This window comes from Nerophis ophidion, linkage group LG07 (assembly GCF_033978795.1).
Source record: "Nerophis ophidion isolate RoL-2023_Sa linkage group LG07, RoL_Noph_v1.0, whole genome shotgun sequence".
Classification (NCBI taxonomy): domain Eukaryota; kingdom Metazoa; phylum Chordata; class Actinopteri; order Syngnathiformes; family Syngnathidae; genus Nerophis; species Nerophis ophidion.
Genome location: NC_084617.1, coordinates 33,000,140 through 33,024,720, shown reverse-complemented (window position 1 = coordinate 33,024,720; position 24,581 = coordinate 33,000,140). Strand labels below are relative to the sequence as shown.

General features: G+C 44.9%; 1 protein-coding gene across 2 annotated transcripts; it reads left to right on the top strand.

Annotated features, from left to right (window-relative positions):
* The first annotated feature begins 1,539 nt into the window (after window positions 1-1,539).
* Window positions 1,540-24,581, top strand: srp54 (signal recognition particle 54). Of its 2 annotated transcripts, XM_061906005.1 has the most exons (17): window positions 1,540-1,677; window positions 8,766-8,800; window positions 8,859-8,957; window positions 9,021-9,112; window positions 9,175-9,259; window positions 9,320-9,424; window positions 9,485-9,551; window positions 9,607-9,664; window positions 22,375-22,525; window positions 22,594-22,742; window positions 22,799-22,899; window positions 23,072-23,158; window positions 23,450-23,523; window positions 23,632-23,740; window positions 23,847-24,017; window positions 24,275-24,370; window positions 24,433-24,581. In XM_061906005.1, exons 3-17 carry the CDS (start codon window positions 8,880-8,882, stop codon window positions 24,522-24,524), a joined length of 1,515 nt encoding a protein of 504 aa, XP_061761989.1. In that variant the 5' UTR covers window positions 1,540-1,677; window positions 8,766-8,800; window positions 8,859-8,879; the 3' UTR covers window positions 24,525-24,581. The 2 variants fall into 2 exon arrangements, with proteins under 2 accessions (XP_061761989.1, XP_061761990.1); XM_061906006.1 differs by lacking the exon at window positions 8,766-8,800 and having other exon boundaries at window positions 1,622-1,677.

The following is a 24,581-nucleotide window of genomic DNA, read 5'->3' as shown; positions in this document are numbered from 1 at the left end:
ACCCATGCTTCACAGTAGGTATTGTGTTCTTGAGATGAAACTCAGTATTCTTCCTCCAAACACAACGAGTTGAGTTTATACCAAAGAGTTCTATTTTGGTTTCATCTGACCACATGACATTCTCCCAATCCTCTGCTGTATCATCCATGTGCTCTCTGGCAAACTTCAGACGGGCCTGGACATGCACTGGCTTAAGCAGAGGGACACGTCTGGCACTGCAGGATTTGATTCCCTGTCAGCGTAGTGCGTTACTGATGGTAACCTTTGTTACTTTGGTCCCAGCTCTTTGCAGGTCATTCACCAGGTCCCCCCGTGTGGTTCTGGGATTTTTGCTCACCGTTCTCATGATCATTTTGACCCCACGGGATGAGATCTTGCGTGGAGCCCCAGATCGAGGGAGCTTATCAGTGATCTTGTATGTCTTCTATTTACTGATAATTGCTCCCACAGTTGATTTTTTCACACCAAGCTGCTTGCCTATTGTAGATACACTCTTCCCAGTCTGGTGCAGGTCTACAATTATTTTCCTGGTGTCCCTGAACAGCTCTTTGGTCTTGGCGATAGTGGAGTTTGGAGTCTGACTGTTTGAGGCTGTGGACAGGTGTCTTTTATACAGATAACGAGTTCATACAAGTTCCATTAATACAGGTAACGAGTGGAGGACAGAAGAGCTTCTTAAAGAAGAAGTTACAGGTCTGTGATAGCCAGAGCTCTTTCTTGTTTGAAGTGACCAGATACTTATTTTCCACCATAATTTACAAATAAATTCTTTACAATTCCTACAATGTGAATTCCTGGATTTTTTTTCACATTCTGTCTCTCACAGTTGAAGTGTACCTATGATGAAAATTACAGACCTCTGTCATCATTTTAAGTGGGAGAACTTGCACAATCGATGGCTGACTAAATACTTTTTTGCCCCACTGTAAATGTCAATTTCTGAAGGTAAAACCTTCATTGTCTAATTGGCTTAATGGTTTGAAATGATGGAATTAAATCTTGATAAATGATTTAAAAAGTACACAAGCTCTTAAATTTTATATATTTATTGAACATTGTTTTAAATATATAATTAGCCGTTTTTTGTCTTTCTGAATTTTGTTTTCCAGCATATATTTATTTATTTATTTATTTTCTACCGCTTGTCCCGTTCGGGGTCACAGGGGTGTGAGAGCCTATTTCAGCTGCATTCGGACGGAAGGCGATGTACACCCCGGACAAGTCGCTATCTCATCACAGGTCTTAATAACATTTGTATTTGCTTTTATTTTATTTCCTTGAGATATTGTTACTGTCATAATTTGTTCAAACTAATGGATGTAAAATCGTGGAAAACTTTTATGTACATTGTGGATATATGTTGGTTGTTCCATAACACATTTTTTAAAACTACTGTTCGTACTCGTTAGTTATGAAAATGTTGTTTTTTAAATATGTATTTTGTTAAAAGTTATAATATTTTCTGAGAAAAAAACTACAGATAAGCGCTGCATGCCACATATTGAGGTATCGGGCACTCTCGTGTCTGCCACACGGTAGCAAAATACAACTTCCGGTGGTTGGTTTGTGTGCTTTATAATCTGCCACCCGGAAGCAAAATACGACTTCCGGTGAATGGATTGATGACGGCTAGATTCTATTAGCAACTGCGACTTGGGCTCAACTCGCTGAGATTCGGTGAGTGGACACATTTTATCTGCTTTAAATTGGCGTAAAATAATAAACACGCGTACCACTGTGTCTTTAATCACATTATATTTTACCTTTGTTGCACTCGAACGCAGCAAACGACAGGCTAATCATGCTAATGTTAGCATGGTTAGCTAGTTGTTTTGTTTACAAACTCTGTGAATCGTTAACGTGTCAAACTGTACAGATTTATAGACTTGGGCGATTTGTATCGGTCGTTATTAAGTCCCTGGAGGGCCAAGGTTTGATATTGTGTAGTAAATCTGTTCCACGTCAAATTGAGCTGGCTCAGGGTGGAGGACAGAGTAAATCAACTTGCGCTGAGCATAGTCTATAAAATCCGCTACACCTCCCTGATACCGAAGTACATGTCAAACTACTTCCAGAACATACATTACCGGAGTGATTCCGGTTGACCGAGTGGGTGGTGACCTGGAAGGACAGACGAGGAGAGACGCGGAACTACCAAACATTTGGAGTGAATTTGGCGGCGGCGAGAGTATCTAAATCTGTTTTGGCGGTTGAGCATAAGCTGTTTTGTGACTGGATCGAGATGGAAGGGGATAGTGACGGGATGTATGAGGATAGTATGGAAATGGATAGGACTAGAGGGGAGAGAGGAAAGAAGGGGAGAGGAGGGAGTGAAGGAAAGGCGAGTACTAAAAGAGTGCATGAAGACGATGAAGAGGTTGATAAGAGGAAAAGGGTTATGATGGATGAATATAAGATAATTTATACATTTAAATCAAACCAAGATATGAATGACATTAGTTTGATGACTCTGGTTAAGGGATTAAAGAAGGACATTGGAGAGGTGGAGATAGCCAAGGTGCTCAGGGACGGACGGCTGTTGATTAAATGCAAAAATGGAGAGCAAAAGAACAAAGCAATGCGATTGCAAAAACTGTGCAACAAAATAATAAAGGAAAAAATCGAAGTGGGAGAACGGAAGGGGGCAAGAGGAGTCGTGACAGGAATCCCAAGAGGAGAAAATTTAGATGATCTGAAAAGAGAAATAAAAGGAGGAACTGTCACTACGATGAAAAGATTGATGGCATTTAGGAACGGTGAAAAGACTGAGAGCGAATCCGTGCTAGTGCAATTTGCAGAGGAGGTCCTTCCAGAGAGAATCATGATTGGGTATCTAAGCTTCTATGTTAGAGCTTACGTGCCACCCCCAGTACGTTGTTTCAAGTGCCAACGCTATGGGCACATAGCTAGTGTGTGTCATGCTAAGATGAGATGTGGACGGTGTGGAGGAGAGCATGAATATGGACAATGTGGAGAAAATGAACAGGTCAAGTGTTGTAATTGTGGCGGGAATCACACAGCAGCGTATGGGGGCTGCATCATAAGAAAACAGGCAACAGAAGTACAGCAAATCAGAGTTGAACGAAATATTACTTATGCAGAGGCAGTTAAAATAAGAAATCAAGAAAGTGCAGAACAGGACAGAAGTGAAAATAGTTCAAGAAATAAAAAACAAGAGGCAGCAAATACAGGAATTTCCATGGATAAACTAGTTGTATTCCTGGCTTATGTAATAAATTGTACAGAACAGGCTAGAAACAAGACTGAGAAAATCAAAATAATTGTCAAAGCAGCAGCAAAGTTTCTAAATTTAAAAGAATTATCCTGGGAACAGGTGCAAGGTGAGCTACAGAGAGTAGACGAGACCGAGTCATGTTACCACAATCCAACGCCATGTTAATTGTTCAGTGGAATGCCAGAAGTCTGATAGCAAACGGACAGGAATTAAAGGGATATATTAATAATATGAAAAATAAACCACATATAATATGTATTCAAGAAACATGGCTGAAGCCAAAATTAAACTTTATAATAAAAGGATATATAACGATACGTAAAGATAGGAATGATGGGCAAGGAGGAGGATGTGCCATATTTATTAAGGAAGATATGCATTATTCAATATTAAAAGTAAAACAAGAACTAGAGATAGTAGGAGTAGAAGTATGGAATAATAAAGAAAGATACAAAGTACTAAACTTCTATAATCCATGCAAGAAATTAGAAATTCACCAACTAGAAACAATAATGGAGCACTGGAGTGGCAATATTATTTGGTGTGGTGACTTTAATGCACATAGCACAATGTGGGGTGAAAGGGATGACTGGAATGGGGATACATTGGAAGCACTTTTGGAGGAAAAAGAACTGGTGTGTGTGAATGATGGGTCGGGAACAAGGTTAGATGTCGTCACGGGTAAAGAAACAGCAATAGATTTAACACTAGTGTCACAAGGGTTAGCAGGAAAGGTGGAGTGGGAAGTAAATAAATACAGCACAATGGGAAGTGATCACTATCCAATCGTCATTCACATAAACATAAATCATAGGACAGAAAGCACTAGGATAGAAGGAAGATGGAAGTATAATCATGGTGACTGGGAGAAATTTAGGGAAATTACCGACATAACTTTAAAGGAAGTAGATATAAATCAAGATATTGAACAATTAAATACAGATATTACAAAGTGCATAATAGAAGCAGCCGAACAGAGCATACCAAGGAATAGTATAGGGAGAAGAAGGAAGATAGTGCCGTGGTGGACACAAGAGTGCACAGATGCAATACAAGAACGGAATAGAGCATTTAGAATATTGAGAAGAACACATAATTTCCAAGACATGATCCAGTATAAAAGGCATCAAGCTAGAGTAAGGTATGTTATTAAAAAAACAAGAAAACACCATTGGAGAACTTTTTGTGAAACACTAAATAGAACTACTCCTTTAAGCCAGGTGTGGGGAATGATCAAGAGAATGTCAGGGCTCAGAAAAGAACATAAAAATCATGTGATGAAAGATGGAATGCGGAGTGTGGTAGGAAATAAAGAAAAAGCAGAACTTTTAGCAAAAACCTTTGTTAAAGTGCACAGTAATGATAATTTGAAAAATGTAGAAAAACAAAAGAGAGAAGAAACAATTAGTGTAAATATTGAGGAAATGAAGGAAGACAACGATAATAGTTTTATCAACACTGTGGATATGACATTTTCTTTGGATGAAATGGTTCGAATTTTAAAAAAAGTTAAAAATACGACGGCAGGGAAAGACCTGGTGAGTTATCAAATGATCAAAAATTTAGGTAGCATCGGCAAAGAAGTGGTCTTGAAATTATATAATAGGATATATGAAGAAGGAAAATTACCAGATGAGTGGAAAACAGCTGTAATAATTCCAATATGCAAGCCAGGGAAAGATCCGGAAGAGGCAGGAAATTATAGGCCGATTGCATTGACCTCAAATTTGGGCAAAGTAATGGAAAAAATGATTAATGAAAGATTAATATATTATTTAGAGTCAAAAGAAATTATAAAAAACTACCAAAGTGGTTTTCGCAAAGCAAGAAGCACAAATGACCCAGCAGTGCAGCTGGAAGAGGAAATTAGAAAGGGACAAATAAATAAAGAAAGTATAATTGCGGTATTTTTTGACATAGAGAAAGCGTATGATATGTTGTGGAAACAGGGGTTGCTGATGAAACTAAATAGGATTGGGATTAGAGGAAGAATGTACAGATGGATAAAAGACTTTTTAACAAGTAGAACATTATTAGTAAAGATAGAAAATGAATATAGTAGAGAATACAAAGTGGAAAATGGGACCCCACAAGGGAGTATAATAAGTCCAGTACTATTTTCCATCATGATAAATGAAGTTTTTAGTGAAGTGGAAGGGTTAGTGGAGGTGGCATTGTTTGCTGATGATGGAGTGATGTGGAAGAGAGGTAGAAATACAAATTATATAGAAAAGAAGATTCAAAAAGCGGTAAATAATGTTCAAGACTGGGGGACGGCTTGGGGTTTAAGATTCTCTGTTGGAAAGACAAAAGTCATACATTTTACGAAGAGGAAAATACAAAACAAGCTCCAAATAAAACTCTATGGAGAAAACATAGAAGAGGTACAAGTTTTTAAATATTTAGGAATATGGTTTGATAAAAATATTAACTGGTCAACCCACATCAGCAAGATAATGGAGAAAAGTAAAAAGGTGTTAAATATAATGAGGGCTTTGAGGGGTAAAGATTGGGGGGCTGATAGGTTAACATTGAAAACAATATATATCACTTTAATTCGGTCTGTTATCGACTACGGATGCATTATTTATCGATCTGCTTCAAAAACTCTACTTGAGAAAATAGACCGGATCCAGTCGCAGGCGTTAAGATTATGTTGTGGAGCTACTAAATCTACTCCAGTGGCAGCATTACAAGTAGAAATGAATGAAAAACCTTTGGACATGAGGAGAGATCAACTCTCAGCAGTTTATTGGGCAAACTTAAAAGGATCCAAGCAAGGACATCCAACCCGTCAAGTGCTAATAAATTGCCAAGAAAAAGGGAAGAAAAAAATGAATAGTTTTGGGTGGATAATAGGAGATATATGTAAAAAAACACAAATTGACAATATTAAAGTGAGCCCTACAGTACCAATTCCTGCAATACCACCGTGGATGTATGAAAACCCAAAGGTAGACATGCAGTTACTGAAGAATAGACATTTAAATAGTTACCAAATAGAACAACGGATTGAGGAAATGTTTTTTGATAATATTATGATATACACAGATGCATCAAAAACTATAAATAGTAAAGTAGGAGCTGCTGCAGTTATCCCACAGAGAAATATAGTGTTGAATAAAAGAATTAGTGATAAACTATCTGTTTTTACGGGGGAATTGGTAGCAATTTATATGGCAGTTAACTGGATAGAGGAAAACAAAGCTAGGAAAGTAGTCGTGTGCTCGGACTCCAGCAGTGCATTGACGAGCATAAAAAACATAACATCAGAAACAAGACTAGATATAGTTTATGAAATAGTTCAGGCAATCTACAGAATAAATAAAGCGGGAGGTGTGGTAACATTTCTCGGGGTTCCTGCTCATGTAGGAGTTGAGGGAAATGAGTTAGCTGATAGATACGCAAAACAAGCAACCACTAAAACAGAAGTAAACATGGAGATTAAGCACAGTAAAGAAGAAGTGAAGAGCATAATTAAGATAGAACACAATAAAAAGTGGCAGGATAATTGGAATAAGGAAACAAAAGGTAGAGAGTTTTACAAAGTCCAGAGGAAAGTAGGTGTAATGAGAGGAGGGGGTAGAAATAGGAAGGAAGAAGACATTATGACTAGAATGAGATTAGGGCATACATATCTAAATAGTTCACTAAAATTGATAGGCAAACATACTACAGGGCTGTGTGATTTTTGCCACCAGATAGAAAATGTTGACCATGTCTTAATACAATGTAGGAAATATAATAGAGAAAGAGAAATACTGGAAAATAAGTTAGCAAAAGAAAATATTAGGTTAGAAGTGGGAGATATATTAGGATTGCATTCAGAAAACATAGGATATAAAGCAATATACACATATTTAAAAAACACTGGGTTAAGTAAAAGAATATAGAGTAGGGATCCACCTCGGTCCACACTCCATTACAGTAGGTGGCGGTAATGCACACCAGAAGGTTGCTTGCCAACCGCCATAAAAACAAAAGAAGAAGAAGAAGAAGAACATACATTACCGCCATAACCACAACACCAGAGGGAGCTCCACAAACCACGTCAAACCCAGATTCCGATCTAACAAAGGTCTTAACTCATTGTCCTTCTATGCCACATCAATATGGAATGCACTCCCAATAGGTGTAAAAGTAAATGCATCTCCATCCTCCTTCAAAAGCACGCTAAAGGAACCCCTCCAGGCAGCTACAACCCTCCACCCTCCACAACCAAATAATCAAATGTAAATAATCAAATGTATATGCTTGTTGTTATGCTTTCTGAGCTCACTATGTTCACCGCTCGCTGTACATATCCTACCAAGTGAGACTTGCACTGTTACAATGTCCATTTCTCAGATGATATAATTGTTGTCAAATATGCTCGTAGGTTTGGGCGATAAGGCCTTTTTTTAATACCGCAATATTTTTAGGCCATATCGCGATATACGATATATATAACGATATTTTGCCTTAGCCTTGAATGAACATTTGATGCACATAATCACAGCAGTATGATGATTCCATGTGTCTACATTAAACATTCTTGTTCATACTGCACTAATATATGCTACTTTTAAACTTTCATGCAGAGAAGGAAATCTCAACTAAGTCAATTTACCAAAACTGTATTTATTAAAGTTATTAGCAGGTGACTTTTCAAATGATGCTACATATTAGCAGTAATGCTGCTTTTGGTAGCAACGCTTGTGCACCACACATGACAAATTAAAGTTGTCTATTCGACATATTCCCGCTTGAAGCCGAACCACCGCCAGACGATGGGCCCCGTGCTGTTTTTCTTGGGAATTCTTCCTTCATTTGTTACGAGATTCGCACCTTCTTTCTCTCGCAACAACCCGCTAGCATCACAGCTAACGTTAGCAACGCCGCTACCTCTCCACTGGGCGAGGGCGTCTACGTATGACGTGACAGTAAGTGACTTATGAATGTGCGCCTGATTGTCTGTGAGGAGACACAGGAAAGAGGAGGAGAGTGTAATGCCCGCAGCTGCGTGAGAACGTCTACTTGAATATTACAATATAGTCATTTTCTATATCACACAGAGACAAACCCACAATATATATCGTATATCGATATATTGCCCAGCCCCAGCTGATAGCAACCCAACCTAAGCCCCCCGTTCCAACCCTTTCCGCACTCCACCCCCCGGATTGTAAATAATGTAAATAATTCAATGTATATATTCTGATGTTTAATTTCCCCTCGGGGATTAATAAAGTATGTCTGATTCTGATTCTGATTCTGATGATTAACTTGTGTGATGACTTTTTTATGCTGATAGTATATATTGGATTAACGTAGACCCCATTTTAAACTAGTTGAAAAACTTACAATTGTATGGAATATGTACTGTGCAATCTACTCATAAAAGTTTCAATCAATCAAAAAAAAAGTCAAGTGAAAAGAGTAGAGGTGCGTCACTGAAAATGCACACTACATTGATCAGTACCGATAAGGCTATCGAACATTAATCGTCACTGCTGTTGCCATGATGACAAGTGTTGTATTATTCCAACAGGAAGTGACTCCAGGGGGGGTCTGTTCTGCCCACATGTGAGTTATTGACGTCCACAACTTCCAAACCGGACGTGCTGACATTTGTGCTCAACAGTGAAAGTTCTACGACATCATCATGGTCTTAGCGGATCTGGGTCGCAAGATCACCTCGGCGCTGAGGTCGCTCAGCAATGCCACCATCATCAATGAAGAGGTAGCGCCACACGTCGTCCTCAAGGGGACGTAGTCTTACCTAACAGGACCTTTTGTCCATCAGGTCCTCAACGCCATGTTGAAGGAGGTGTGCGCCGCCCTGCTGGAGGCCGACGTCAACATCAAGCTGGTCAAGCAGCTGAGGGAGAACGTCAAGTGAGTGCACACCAAGACCACCAAAAACCTCGGACCGTGGAACACTCTGCTTGTCCCCGCAGGGCAGCCATAGACCTGGAGGAGATGGCGTCGGGTCTGAACAAGAGGAGGATGATCCAGCACTCCGTCTTCAAGGAGCTTGTCAAGGTCTGACCTGGGAGCCAAAGTCCTCCTTGAGTCCCACTTGTTGTTTTTCTCTCATCCTAGCTAGTGGATCCCGGCGTGAAGGCATGGACCCCCGTCAAAGGAAAGAACAACGTCATCATGTTTGTGGGTCTGCAGGGCAGCGGCAAAACCACCACCTGCTCCAAGGTGAGCCCCGTCATCACAACCGTAACAACACCGTCATACTGATTGATGTCTGCAATGCAGCTGGCCTACTACTACCAGAGGAAAGGCTGGAAGACCTGCTTGATCTGCGCTGACACCTTCAGAGCAGGTACACCTCAGCGGGTAACACACACTTGGATGCTTGCTAACTCTGCTGTCTGCAGGTGCCTTTGATCAGCTCAAACAGAACGCCACCAAGGCCAGGATCCCTTTCTATGGCAGGTACTGCCTTCAGGTTCCTGCCCTCTAGTCATGTGTGCTGCGTTCAGGTTCCTGCCGTGTAGTCATAGGTGTTGCGTTCAAGTTCCTGGCATCTAGTCATGTGTGTTGTGTTCAGGTTCCTGCCCTCTAGTCATGTGTGCTGCGTTCAGGTTCCTGCCCTCTAGTAATGTTTGCTGCCTTCATATTCTGCCCTCTAGTCATGTGTGCTGCCTTCAGGTTCCTTCTATGTAGTCATAGGTGTTGCGTTCAAGTTCCTGCCATCCAGTCATGTGTGTTGTGTTCAGCTTCCTGCCCTCTAGTCATGTGTGCTGCGTTCAGGTTCCTGCTATCTAGTCATGTGTGCTGCGATCAGGTTCCTGCCCTCTAGTCATGTGTGTTGCGTTTGGGTTCCTCCCATCTAGTCATGTATGTTGTGTTCAAGTTCCTGCCCTCCAGTCATGTGTGCTGCCTTCAGGTTCCTGTCCTCTAGTCATGTGTTCTGCCTTCAGGTTCCTGCCCTTTGGTCATGTGTTCTGTCTTCAGGTTCCTGCCCTCTAGTCATGCGTGCTACCTTCAGGTTCCTGCCGTGTAGTCATAGGTGTTGCGTTAAGGTTCCTGCCCTCTAGTCATGTGTGCTGCGTTCAGGTTCCTGCTGTCTAGTCATGTGTGTTACATTAAGGTTACTCCCATCTAGTCATGTGTGTTGTGTTCAAGTTCCGGCCTTCCAGTCATGTGTTCTGCCTTCAGGTTCTTGCCCGTTAGTCATGTGTTCTGCCTTCAGGTTCCTGCCCTTTGGTCATGTGTGTTGTGTTCAGGTTCCTGCCCTCTAGTCATGTGTGCTGCGTTCAGGTTCCTGCCCTCTAGTAATGTTTTCTGCCTTCATGTTCTGCCCTCTAGTCATGTGTGCTGCCTTCAGGTTCTTGCCCTCTAGTCATGTGTTCTTCCTTCAGGTTCCTGCCCTTTGGTCATGTGTTCTGTCTTCAGGTTCCTGTCCTCTAGTCATGTGTGCTGCCTTCAGGTTCCTGCCGTGTAGTCATAGGAGTTGCGTTCAGGTTCCTGCCCTCTAGTCATGTGTGCTGCGTTCAGGTTCCTGCCCTCTAGTCAGGTGTGCTGCATTCAGGTTCCTGCCCTCTAGTCATGTGTGCTGCCTTCAGGTTCCTGCCGTGTAGTCATAGGTGTTGCGTTCAAGTTCCTGCCATGTAGTCATGTGTGTCGTGTTCAGGTTCCTGCCCCTCTAGTCATGTGTGCTGCGTTCAGGTTCCTGCATTCTAGTCATGTGTGCTGCGATCAGGTTCCTCCTATCTAGTCATGTGTGTTGTGTTCAAGTTCCTGCCCTCCAGTCATGTGTTCTGCGTTCAGGTACTTGCCCTCTAGTCATGTGTGCTGCGATCAGGTTCCTCCTATCTAGTCATGTGTGTTGTGTTCAAGTTCCTGCCCTCCAGTCATGTGTTCTGCCTTCAGGTACTTGCCCTCTAGTCATGTGTTCTGTCTTCAGTTTACTGCCCTCTAGTCATGTGAGCTGTCTTCAGGTTCCTGCCCTCTAGTCATGTGTGCTGCCTTAAGGTTCCTGCCCTTTAGTCATGTGTGTTGTGTTCAAGTTCCTGCCCTCCAGTCATGTGTTCTGCCTTCAGGTCCTTGCCCTCTAGTCATGTGTTCTGTCTTCAGGTTCCTGCCCTTTAGTCATGTGTGTTGTCTTCAGATTGCTGCCCTCTAGTCATGTGTTCTGTCTTCAGGTTCCTGCCCTCTAGTCATGTGTGCTGCCTTCAGGTTCCTGCCGTGTAGTCATAGGTGTTGCGTTCAAGTTCCTGCCATGTAGTCATGTGTGTCGTGTTCAGGTTCCTGCCCCTCTAGTCATGTGTGCTGCGTTCAGGTTCCTGCAGTCTAGTCATGTGTGCTGCGATCAGGTTCCTCCTATCGAGTCATGTGTGTTGTGTTCAAGTTCCTGCCCTCCAGTCATGTGTTCTGCGTTCAGGTACTTGCCCTCTAGTCATGTGTGCTGCGATCAGGTTCCTCCTATCTAGTCATGTGTGTTGTGTTCAAGTTCCTGCCCTCCAGTCATGTGTTCTGCCTTCAGGTACTTGCCCTCTAGTCATGTGTTCTGTCTTCAGTTTACTGCCCTCTAGTCATGTGAGCTGTCTTCAGGTTCCTGCCCTCTAGTCATGTGTGCTGCCTTAAGGTTCCTGCCCTTTAGTCATGTGTGTTGTGTTCAAGTTCCTGCCCTCCAGTCATGTGTTCTGCCTTCAGGTCCTTGCCCTCTAGTCATGTGTTCTGTCTTCAGGTTCCTGCCCTTTAGTCATGTGTGCTGTCTTCAGATTGCTGCCCTCTAGTCATGTGTTCTGTCTTCAGGTTCCTGCCCTCTAGTCATGTGTGCTGCCTTAAGGTTCCTGCCCTCTGGTCATGTGTGCTGCCTTCAGGTTCCTGCCCTTTGGTCATGTGTTCTGTCTTCAGGTTCCTGCCCTCTAGTCATGTGTGCTGCCTTCAGGTTCCTGCCGTGTAGTCATAGGTGTTGCGTTCAAGTTCCTGCCATGTAGTCATGTGTGTCGTGTTCAGGTTCCTGCCCCTCTAGTCATGTGTGCTGCGTTCAGGTTCCTTCAGTCTAGTCATGTGTGCTGCGATCAGGTTCCTCCTATCGAGTCATGTGTGTTGTGTTCAAGTTCCTGCCCTCCAGTCATGTGTTCTGCGTTCAGGTACTTGCTCTATAGTCATGTGTGCTGCGATCAGGTTCCTCCTATCTAGTCATGTGTGTTGTGTTCAAGTTCCTGCCCTCCAGTCATGTGTTCTGCCTTCAGGTACTTGCCCTCTAGTCATGTGTTCTGTCTTCAGGTTCCTGCCGTCTAGTCAGGTGTGCTGCATTCAGGTTCCTGCCGTCTAGTCAGGTGTGCTGCATTCAGGTTCTTGCCGTGTAGTTATAGGTGTTGCGTTCAGGTTCCTGCCCTCTAGTCAGGTGTGCTGCATTCAGGTTCCTGCCGTCTAGTCAGGTGTGCTGCATTCAGTTTCCTGCCGTGTAGTCATAGGTGTTGCGTTCAGTTTCCTGCCGTGTAGTCATAGGTGTTGCGTTCAGTTTCCTGCCCTCTAGTCATGTGTGCTGCGTTCAGGTTCCCACCGTCTATTCATGTGTATTGCGTTCAGGTTCCTGCTATTTAGTCGTGTGTTGTGTTCAGGTTCCTGCCCTCTAGTCATGTGTGCTGCGTTCAGGTTCCTGTCCTCTAGTCATGTGTGCTGCATTCAGGTTCCTGTCCTCTAGTCATGTGTGCTGCATTTAGGTTCCTGCCTTCTAATCATGTGTGTTGCGTTTAGGTCCCTCCCATCTAGTCATGTGTGTTGTGTTCAAGTTCCGGCCCTCCAGTCATGTGTTCTGCCTTCAGGTTCTTGCCCTTTAGTCATGTGTTCTGTCTTCAGGTTCTTGCCCTCTAGTCATGTGTGCTGCCTTAAGGTTCCTGCCCTCTAGTCATGTGTGCTGCCTTAAGGTTCCTGCCCTTTAGTCATGTGTGCTGCCTTCAGGTTCCTGCCCTCTAGTCATGTGTGCTGCCTTAAGGTTCCTGCCCTTTAGTCATGTGTGCTGCCTTCAGGTTCCTGCCCTCTAGTCATGTGTGCTGCCTTCAGGTTCCTGCCCTTTAATCATGTGTTCTGTTTTCAGCTTCCTGCCCTCTAGTCATGTGTGCTGCCTTAAGGTTCCTGCCCTCTAGTCATGTGTGCTCCCTTCAGGTTCCTGCCGTGTAGTCATAGGTGTTGCGTTCATGTTTCTGCCCTCTAGTCATGTGTGCTGCGTTCATGTTCCTGCCCTCTAGTCATGTGTGCTACGTTCAGGTTCCTGCTCTCTAGTCAGGTGTGCTGCATTCATGTTCCTGCCCTCTAGTCATGTGTGCTGCGTTCAGGTTCCTGCCGTGTAGTCATAGGTGTTGCGTTCAAGTTCCTGGCATCTAGTCATGTGTGTTGTGTTCAGGTTCCTGGCATCTAGTCATGTGTGTTGTGTTCAGGTTCCTGCCCTCTAGTCATGTGTGCTGCGTTCAGGTTCCTGCCCTCTAGTAATGTTTGCTGCCTTCATATTCTGCCCTCTAGTCATGTGTGCTGCCTTCAGGTTCCTTCTATGTAGTCATAGGTGTTGCGTTCAAGTTCCTGCCATCCAGTCATGTGTGTTGTGTTCAGCTTCCTGCCCTCTAGTCATGTGTGCTGCGTTCAGGTTCCTGCTATCTAGTCATGTGTGCTGCGATCAGGTTCCTGCCCTCTAGTCATGTGTGTTGCGTTTGGGTTCCTCCCATCTAGTCATGTATGTTGTGTTCAAGTTCCTGCCCTCCAGTCATGTGTGCTGCCTTCAGGTTCCTGTCCTCTAGTCATGTGTTCTGCCTTCAGGTTCCTGCCCTTTGGTCATGTGTTCTGTCTTCAGGTTCCTGCCCTCTAGTCATGCGTGCTACCTTCAGGTTCCTGCCGTGTAGTCATAGGTGTTGCGTTAAGGTTCCTGCCCTCTAGTCATGTGTGCTGCGTTCAGGTTCCTGCTGTCTAGTCATGTGTGTTACATTAAGGTTACTCCCATCTAGTCATGTGTGTTGTGTTCAAGTTCCGGCCTTCCAGTCATGTGTTCTGCCTTCAGGTTCTTGCCCGTTAGTCATGTGTTCTGCCTTCAGGTTCCTGCCCTTTGGTCATGTGTGTTGTGTTCAGGTTCCTGCCCTCTAGTCATGTGTGCTGCGTTCAGGTTCCTGCCCTCTAGTAATGTTTTCTGCCTTCATGTTCTGCCCTCTAGTCATGTGTGCTGCCTTCAGGTTCTTGCCCTCTAGTCATGTGTTCTTCCTTCAGGTTCCTGCCCTTTGGTCATGTGTTCTGTCTTCAGGTTCCTGTCCTCTAGTCATGTGTGCTGCCTTCAGGTTCCTGCCGTGTAGTCATAGGAGTTGCGTTCAGGTTCCTGCCCTCTAGTCATGTGTGCTGCGTTCAGGTTCCTGCCCTCTAGTCAGGTGTGCTGCATTCAGGTTCCTGCCCTCTAGTCATGTGTGCTGCCTTCAGGTTCCTGCCGTGTAGTCATAGGTGTTGCGTTCAAGTTCCTGCCATGTAGTCATGTGTGTCGTGTTCAGGTTCCTGCCCCTCTAGTCATGTGTGCTGCGTTCAGGTTCCTGCATTCTAGTCATGTGTGCTGCGATCAGGTTCCTCCTATCTAGTCATGTGTGTTGTGTTCAAGTTCCTGCCCTCCAGTCATGTGTTCTGCGTTCAGGTACTTGCCCTCTAGTCATGTGTGCTGCGATCAGGTTCCTCCTATCTAGTCATGTGTGTTGTGTTCAAGTTCCTGCCCTCCAGTCATGTGTTCTGCCTTCAGGTACTTGCCCTCTAGTCATGTGTTCTGTCTTCAGTTTACTGCCCTCTAGTCATGTGAGCTGTCTTCAGGTTCCTGCCCTCTAGTCATGTGTGCTGCCTTAAGGTTCCTGCCCTTTAGTCATGTGTGTTGTGTTCAAGTTCCTGCCCTCCAGTCATGTGTTCTGCCTTCAGGTCCTTGCCCTCTAGTCATGTGTTCTGTCTTCAGGTTCCTGCCCTTTAGTCATGTGTGCTGTCTTCAGATTGCTGCCCTCTAGTCATGTGTTCTGTCTTCAGGTTCCTGCCCTCTAGTCATGTGTGCTGCCTTCAGGTTCCTGCCGTGTAGTCATAGGTGTTGCGTTCAAGTTCCTGCCATGTAGTCATGTGTGTCGTGTTCAGGTTCCTGCCCCTCTAGTCATGTGTGCTGCGTTCAGGTTCCTGCAGTCTAGTCATGTGTGCTGCGATCAGGTTCCTCCTATCGAGTCATGTGTGTTGTGTTCAAGTTCCTGCCCTCCAGTCATGTGTTCTGCGTTCAGGTACTTGCCCTCCAGTCATGTGTGCTGCCTTCAGGTTCCTGTCCTCTAGTCATGTGTTCTGCCTTCAGGTTCCTGCCCTTTGGTCATGTGTTCTGTCTTCAGGTTCCTGCCCTCTAGTCATGCGTGCTACCTTCAGGTTCCTGCCGTGTAGTCATAGGTGTTGCGTTAAGGTTCCTGCCCTCTAGTCATGTGTGCTGCGTTCAGGTTCCTGCTGTCTAGTCATGTGTGTTACATTAAGGTTACTCCCATCTAGTCATGTGTGTTGTGTTCAAGTTCCGGCCTTCCAGTCATGTGTTCTGCCTTCAGGTTCTTGCCCGTTAGTCATGTGTTCTGCCTTCAGGTTCCTGCCCTTTGGTCATGTGTGTTGTGTTCAGGTTCCTGCCCTCTAGTCATGTGTGCTGCGTTCAGGTTCCTGCCCTCTAGTAATGTTTTCTGCCTTCATGTTCTGCCCTCTAGTCATGTGTGCTGCCTTCAGGTTCTTGCCCTCTAGTCATGTGTTCTTCCTTCAGGTTCCTGCCCTTTGGTCATGTGTTCTGTCTTCAGGTTCCTGTCCTCTAGTCATGTGTGCTGCCTTCAGGTTCCTGCCGTGTAGTCATAGGAGTTGCGTTCAGGTTCCTGCCCTCTAGTCATGTGTGCTGCGTTCAGGTTCCTGCCCTCTAGTCAGGTGTGCTGCATTCAGGTTCCTGCCCTCTAGTCATGTGTGCTGCCTTCAGGTTCCTGCCGTGTAGTCATAGGTGTTGCGTTCAAGTTCCTGCCATGTAGTCATGTGTGTCGTGTTCAGGTTCCTGCCCCTCTAGTCATGTGTGCTGCGTTCAGGTTCCTGCATTCTAGTCATGTGTGCTGCGATCAGGTTCCTCCTATCTAGTCATGTGTGTTGTGTTCAAGTTCCTGCCCTCCAGTCATGTGTTCTGCGTTCAGGTACTTGCCCTCTAGTCATGTGTGCTGCGATCAGGTTCCTCCTATCTAGTCATGTGTGTTGTGTTCAAGTTCCTGCCCTCCAGTCATGTGTTCTGCCTTCAGGTACTTGCCCTCTAGTCATGTGTTCTGTCTTCAGTTTACTGCCCTCTAGTCATGTGAGCTGTCTTCAGGTTCCTGCCCTCTAGTCATGTGTGCTGCCTTAAGGTTCCTGCCCTTTAGTCATGTGTGTTGTGTTCAATTTCCTGCCCTCCAGTCATGTGTTCTGCCTTCAGGTCCTTGCCCTCTAGTCATGTGTTCTGTCTTCAGGTTCCTGCCCTTTAGTCATGTGTGCTGTCTTCAGATTGCTGCCCTCTAGTCATGTGTTCTGTCTTCAGGTTCCTGCCCTCTAGTCATGTGTGCTGCCTTCAGGTTCCTGCCGTGTAGTCATAGGTGTTGCGTTCAAGTTCCTGCCATGTAGTCATGTGTGTCGTGTTCAGGTTCCTGCCCCTCTAGTCATGTGTGCTGCGTTCAGGTTCCTGCAGTCTAGTCATGTGTGCTGCGATCAGGTTCCTCCTATCGAGTCATGTGTGTTGTGTTCAAGTTCCTGCCCTCCAGTCATGTGTTCTGCGTTCAGGTACTTGCCCTCTAGTCATGTGTGCTGCGATCAGGTTCCTCCTATCTAGTCATGTGTGTTGTGTTCAAGTTCCTGCCCTCCAGTCATGTGTTCTGCCTTCAGGTACTTGCCCTCTAGTCATGTGTTCTGTCTTCAGTTTACTGCCCTCTAGTCATGTGAGCTGTCTTCAGGTTCCTGCCCTCTAGTCATGTGTGCTGCCTTAAGGTTCCTGCCCTTTAGTCATGTGTGTTGTGTTCAATTTCCTGCCCTCCAGTCATGTGTTCTGCCTTCAGGTCCTTGCCCTCTAGTCATGTGTTCTGTCTTCAGGTTCCTGCCCTTTAGTCATGTGTGCTGTCTTCAGATTGCTGCCCTCTAGTCATGTGTTCTGTCTTCAGGTTCCTGCCCTCTAGTCATGTGTGCTGCCTTAAGGTTCCTGCCCTCTGGTCATGTGTGCTGCCTTAAGGTTCCTGCCCTCTAGTCATGTGTGCTGCCTTCAGGTTCCTGCCCTTTGGTCATGTGTTCTGTCTTCAGGTTCCTGCCCTCTAGTCATGTGTGCTGCCTTCAGGTTCCTGCCGTGTAGTCATAGGTGTTGCGTTCAAGTTCCTGCCATGTAGTCATGTGTGTCGTGTTCAGGTTCCTGCCCCTCTAGTCATGTGTGCTGCGTTCAGGTTCCTGCAGTCTAGTCATGTGTGCTGCGATCAGGTTCCTCCTATCGAGTCATGTGTGTTGTGTTCAAGTTCCTGCCCTCCAGTCATGTGTTCTGCGTTCAGGTACTTGCCCTATAGTCATGTGTGCTGCGATCAGGTTCCTCCTATCTAGTCATGTGTGTTGTGTTCAAGTTCCTGCCCTCCAGTCATGTGTTCTGCCTTCAGGTACTTGCCCTCTAGTCATGTGTTCTGTCTTCAGTTTACTGCCCTCTAGTCATGTGAGCTGTCTTCAGGTTCCTGCCCTCTAGTCATGTGGGCTGCCTTAAGGTTCCTGCCCTTTAGTCATGTGTGTTGTGTTCAAGTTCCTGCCCTCCAGTCATGTGTTCTGCCTTCAGGTCCTTGCCCTCTAGTCATGTGTTCTGTCTTCAGGTTCCTGCCCTTTAGTCATGTGTGCTGTCTTCAGATTGCTGCCCTCTAGTCATGTGTTCTGTCTTCAGGTTCCTGCCCTCTAGTCATGTGTGCTGCCTTAAGGTTCCTGCCCTCTGGTCATGTGTGCTGCCTTAAGGTTCCTGCCCTCTAGTCATGTGTGCTGCCTTCAGGTTCCTGCCCTTTGGTCATGTGTTCTGTCTTCAGGTTCCTGCCCTCTAGTCATGTGTGCTGCCTTAAGGTTCCTGCCCTCTAGTCATGTGTGCTGCATTCAGGTTCCTGCCGTCTAGTCAGGTGTGCTGCATTCAGGTTCCTGCCGTCTAGTCAGGTGTGCTGCATTCAGGTTCTTGCCGTGTAGTTATAGGTGTTGCGTTCAGGTTCCTGCCCTCTAGTCAGGTGTGCTGCATTCAGGTTCCTGCCGTCTAGTCAGGTGTGCTGCATTCAGTTTCCTGCCGTGTAGTCATAGGTGTTGCGTTCAGTTTCCTGCCGTGTAGTCATAGGTGTTGCGTTCAGTTTCCTGCCCTCTAGTCATGTGTGCTGCGTTCAGGTTCCCACCGTCTATTCATGTGTATTGCGTTCAGGTTCCTGCTATTTAGTCGTGTGTTGTGTTCAGGTTCCTGCCCTCTAGTCATGTGTGCTGCGTTCAGGTTCCTGTCCTCTAGTCATGTGTGCTGCATTCAGGTTCCTGTCCTCTAGTCATGTGTGCTGCATTTAGGTTCCTGCCTTCTAATCATGTGTGTTGCGTTTAGGTCCCTCCCATCTAGTCATGTGTGTTGTGTTCAAGTTCCGGCCCTCCAGTCATGTGTTCTGCCTTCAGGTTCTTGCCCTTTAGTCATGTGTTCTGTCTTCAGGTTTTTGCCCTCTAGTCATGTGTGCTGCCTTCAGGTTCCTGCCCTCTAGTCATGTGTGCTGCCTTAAGGTTCCTGCCCTTTAGTCATGTGTGCTGCCTTCAGGTTCCTGCCCTCTAGTCATGTGTGCTGCCTTAAGGTTCCTGCCCTTTAGTCATGTGTGCTGCCTTCAGGTTCCTGCCCTCTAGTCATGTGTGCTGCCTTCAGGTTCCTGCCCTTTAATCATGTGTTCTGTTTTCAGCTTCCTGCCCTCTAGTCATGTGTGCTGCCTTAAGGTTCCTGCCCTCTAGTCATGTGAGCTGCCTTAAGGTTCCTGCCCTCTAGTCATGTGTGCTCCCTTAAGGTTCCTGCCGTGTAGTCATAGGTGTTGCGTTCATGTTTCTGCCCTCTAGTCATGTGTGCTGCGTTCATGTTCCTGCCCTCTAGTCATGTGTGCTGCGTTCATGTTCCTGCCCTCTAGTCATGTGTGCTACGTTCAGGTTCCTGCTCTCTAGTCAGGTGTGCTGCATTCATGTTCCTGCCGTCTAGTCAGGTGTGCTGCATTCATGTTCCTGCCGTCTAGTCAGGTGTGCTGCATTCAGGTTCCTGCCGTCTAGTCAGGTGTGCTGCATTCAGGTTCCTGCCGTCTAGTCAGGTGTGCTGCATTCAGGTTCCAGCGGTCTAGTCAGGTGTGCTGCATTCAGGCTCCTGCCGTGTAGCCATAGGTGTTGCATTTAGGTTCCTGCCCTCTCGTCATGTGTATTGCGTTCAGGTTTCTGCCCTTTAGTCGTGTGTTGTGTTCAGGTGCCTGCCCTCCAGTCATGTGTGCTGTGTTCAGGTTCCTGCCCTCTAGTCATGTGTGCTGCGTTCTGGTTCCTGCCCTCTAGTCAGGTGTGCTGCATTCAGGTTCCTGCCGTCTAGTCAGATTTGCTGCATTCAGGTTCCTACCGTCTAGTCATGTGTGTTGCGTTCAAGTTCCTGCCCTTTAGTCATTTTTGTTGTGTTCAGGTTCCTGCCGTCTAGTCATGTGTGCTGCCTAATGGTTCCTGCCCTCTAGTCAGGTGTGCTGCATTCGGGTTCCTGCCGTGTAGTCATAGGTGTTGCGTTCAGGTTCCTGACGTTAAGTCATTTGTGTATATATAATGATGTTGATGTTGTGTACTAGTTACATGTAGGTGTATGTATGTTGATGTTATGTACTATTTACTTGAATATGTATATATTATAATGTTGTGTATTAGTTACATGTGGATGTATATATTAAATTGTTAAATTGTGTATCAGTTACATGTAGATGTATATATTATATTGATGTGTATTAGTTACATGTAGATGTATATATTGTTGTGTATTAGTTACACGGTGATGTATATATTATGTTGTTGTGTATTAGTTACATGGTGATGTATATATGATGATGTTGTGTATTAGTTACATGGTGATGTATATATGTTGATGTTGTGTACTACTTACACAGACGTGTATATATGCTGTGTACTAGTTACACAGAGATGTATATATGTTGTGTACTAGTTTCATGGTGATGTATATATGTTGTGTACATTGCGATGTACAAACCCCGTTTCCATATGAGTTGGGAAATTGTGTTAGATGTAAATATGAACAGAATACAATGATTTTCTAATCCTTTTCAACCCATATTCAATTGAATGCACTACGAAGACCAGATATTTGATGTTCAAACTCATAAACTTTATTTTTTTTTTTGCAAATAATAATTAACTTAGAATTTCATGGCTGTAACATGTGCCAAAGTAGCTAGGAAAGGGCATGTTCACCACTGTGTTACATCATCTTTTCTTTTAACAACACTCAATAAACGTTTGGGAACTGAGGAAACTAATTGTAGAAGCTTTGAAAGTGCAAATTTTTCCCATTCTTGTTTTATGTAGAGCTTCAGTCCAACAGTCCGGGGTCTCTGCTGTCGTATTTTACGCTTCATAATGCGCCACATATTTTCAATGGGAGACGGCTCTGGACTGCAGGTGGTTCAGGAAAGTACCTGTAATCTTTTTTTTTTTACGAAGCCACGCTGTTATAACACGTGCTGAATGTGGCTTGGCATTGTCTTGCTGAAATAAGCAGGAGCGTCCATGAAAAAGACGGAGCTTAGATGGCAGCATATGTTGTTCCAAAACCTGTATGTACCTTTCAGCATTAATGGTGCCTTCACAGATTCGTAAGTTAACCATGCCTTGGGCACTAACGCACCCCCATACCATCACAGATGTTGGGTTTTGAACTTTGCGTCGATAACAGTCTAGATGGTTCGCTTCCCCTTTGGTCCGGATGACACGATGTTAAATATTTCCAATAACAATTTGAAATGTGGACTCGTCTGTTGACAAATGGCTTTCGCTTTGCATAGTAGAGCTTTAACTTGCACTTACTGATGTAGCGACCAACTGTATTTAGTGACGGTGGTTTTCTAAAGTGTTCCTGATTCCATGTGGTGATATCCTTTAGCGATTGATGTCGGTTTCTGATACAGTGCCTTCAGAGGGATCGAAGGTCACGGTCATTCAATGTTCGTTTCTGGCCATGCTGCTTACGTGGAGTGATTACTCCAGATTCTCTGAACCTTTTGATGATATTATGGACCGTAGATGTTGAAATCCCTAAATTTCTTGCAATTGCACTTTGAGAAACATTGTTCTTAAACTGTTTGACTATTTGCTCACACAGTTGTGGACAAAGGGGTGTACCTCGCCCCATCCTGTCTTATGAAAGACTGAGCATTTTTTGGGAAGCTGTTTTTACACCCAATCATGGCACCCACCTGTTCCCAATTAGCCTGCACACCTGGGGGATGTTCCAAATAAGTGTTTGATAAGCATTCCTCAACTTGATCAGTATTTATTGCCACCTTTCCCAACTTCATTGTCACATTGTGCTGGCGTCAAATTCTAAAGTTAATGATATTTGCAAAAAAAAATGTTTATCAGTTTGAACATCAAATATGTTGTCTTTGTAGCATATTCAACTAAATATGGGTTGAAATTAATTTGCAAATCATTGTATTCCTTTTATATTTACATCTAACACAATTTCCCAACTCATATGGAAACGGGGTTTGTATATACAGTATATATACGGTATGTTGTGCACTAGTTACATGGTGATGTATATTTGTTGTGTACAATGTGATGTATATATGTTGTGTACTAGTTACACGGAGATGTATATATGTTGTGTACTAGTTACATGGTGATTTATATCTGTTGTGTACATTGTGATGTATATATGTTGTGTACTAGTTACATGGTGATGTATATCTGTTGTGTACATTGTGATGTATATATGTTGTGTACTAGTTACATGGTTATGTAAATGTTGTGTACATTGTGATGTTTTTAGGTTGTGTACTAGTTACAGTGATGTATAGATGTTGTGTACTAGTTATATGGTGATGTATATATGTTGTGTACTAGTTACATGGGGATGTATATATATTGTGTACCACTTACATGGTTTTGTTGTGTACTAGTTACACGGAGATGGACCCAGTGGTGATTGCAGCAGAGGGGGTGGAGAAATTCAAAGGAGAGAACTTTGAGATCATCATCGTGGACACAAGTGGGAGACACAAACAGGAAGACTCTCTGTTTGAAGAGATGTTGCAAGTGTCCAATGCTGTGGTGAGTACTTGAACGCATAGTCCTCTGACTGGATTTTGCCTGGGATGACGCTGTAAGTGTTTCCATAGCAACCAGACAACATCGTCTACGTGATGGACGCCTCCATCGGTCAGGCCTGTGAATCACAGGCCAAAGCTTTCAAAGACAAAGTGGACGTGGCGTCGGTCATCATCACCAAGCTAGACGGCCACGCCAAAGGAGGCGGAGCTTTGAGCGCGTAAGAATGCTCTCAGATGGATGATGGGAATCCATCTGACTCGCCTTGTGTTTCAGGGTGGCGGCGACCAGGAGTCCCATCATCTTCATCGGAACAGGCGAGCACATCGATGACTTCGAGCCCTTCAAGACGCAGCCCTTCATCAGTAAACTTCTTGGTACGCCACCTGCTGGTCACCCCTGCAAACACATGACCTCACTTCCTCTTCCTGTAGCACTGACACCTGCTACTCACCCCTGCAAACACATGACTTTACTTCCTCTTCCTGTCGCACTGACACCTGCTATTCACCCCTGCAAACACATGACCTCACTTCCTCTTGCTGTCAGGTATGGGCGACATCGAGGGCTTGATCGATCGAGTCAACGAGCTCAAGTTGGACGACAACGAGGAGCTGATTGACAAGTTGAAACATGGTGAAACCTCCAACCTTATTTGATGATGCTAACTGTAAGTCAGTGCAGGTGATGATGGCTAACTAAACTAGTAAGCGAGTGCAGTTGATGATGCTAACTGTAAGCGAGTGTAGATGAAGATGCTAATTGTAAGCGAGTGCAGGTGATGATGCTAACTGTAAGCGAGTGCAGGTGGTGGTGCTAACTGTGAGCGAATGCAGGTGATGGTGCCAACTGTACGCAAGTGCAGGTGATGGTGCTAACTGTAAGTGAGTTCAGATGATGATGCTAACTGTAAGCTGTGATCCTCAGGACAGTTCACACTGAGAGACATGTATGAACAGTTCCAGAACATCATGAAGATGGGACCTTTTGGACAAATAATGGTAAACACTGTGTAACCTTTGAACTCAGCTGAATCTTTAATTTTGTGTGCGTGTGCGTGTGCGTGTGCGTGTGCGTGTGTGTGTGTGCGTGTGTGTGTGTGTGTGTAGGGGATGATTCCAGGCTTTGGAACAGACTTTATGAGTAAAGGAAATGAGCAAGAATCAATGGCCAGACTAAAAAAACTCATGACTATCATGGACAGCATGAATGACCAAGGTAAAACACACACACACACACACACACACACACACACACACACACACACACACACACACACACACACACACACACACACACCTGACAAGAGTGTGTGTGTGCACAGAGTTGGACAGCAAGGACGGGGCCAAGTTGTTCAGTAAGCAGCCGAACAGAATCCAGCGTGTGTCACGAGGAGCGGGCGTGGCCACTCGAGATGTCCAAGAACTTTTGACCCAGTACACCAAGTTTGCTCAGATGGTGAAGAAGATGGGCGGGATCAAAGGCCTCTTCAAAGGTGAGATCTGCTGTCAATCATTGCACGTCTGCTGTTGACACACTTGTGTGTGTGTGTGTGTGTGTGTGTGTGTGTGTGTGTGTGTGTGTGTGTGTGTGTGTGTGTGTGTGTGCACGTGCACGCGCATGTACGTGTGCGTACGCATGTACATACGTGTGTGTATGTACGTGTGTTTGTGTGTGTGTGGGTGGGTGTGTGTACACGTACGCATGTGTGTATACACGTGTACATGTGCGTGTTGGTGTATGTGCGTGCAGGAGGTGACATGTCCAAGAACGTCAACCCATCTCAGATGGCCAAACTCAACCAGCAGATGGCCAAAATGATGGATCCACGGGTGCTGCACCACATGGGTAAGTAACGACTCTGCCTCCAGGTCACATGACCCACAGGGACTGACCAGGTTGGTGTGCAGGTGGCATGGCGGGACTTCAGTCCATGATGCGGCAGTTCCAGCAGGGGGCAGCAGGGAATATGAAAGGCATGATGGGATTCAACAACATGTGACTTTTTCTTTCTCTCTCCTGATTGGAGCACAGACCAAATAAAACTTTGTAAATCTAA

Coding starts and splice junctions, on each gene's coding strand:
- srp54 (XM_061906005.1), top strand. CDS start 8,880: ATGGTCTTAGCGGATCTGGGTCGCAAGATCACCTCGGCGCTGAGGTCG. Junction 9,552..9,606: donor CGCTGACACCTTCAGAGCAG/GTACACCTCAGC, acceptor TGCTGTCTGCAG/GTGCCTTTGATCAGCTCAAA. Junction 22,743..22,798: donor GGAGGCGGAGCTTTGAGCGC/GTAAGAATGCTC, acceptor CTTGTGTTTCAG/GGTGGCGGCGACCAGGAGTC.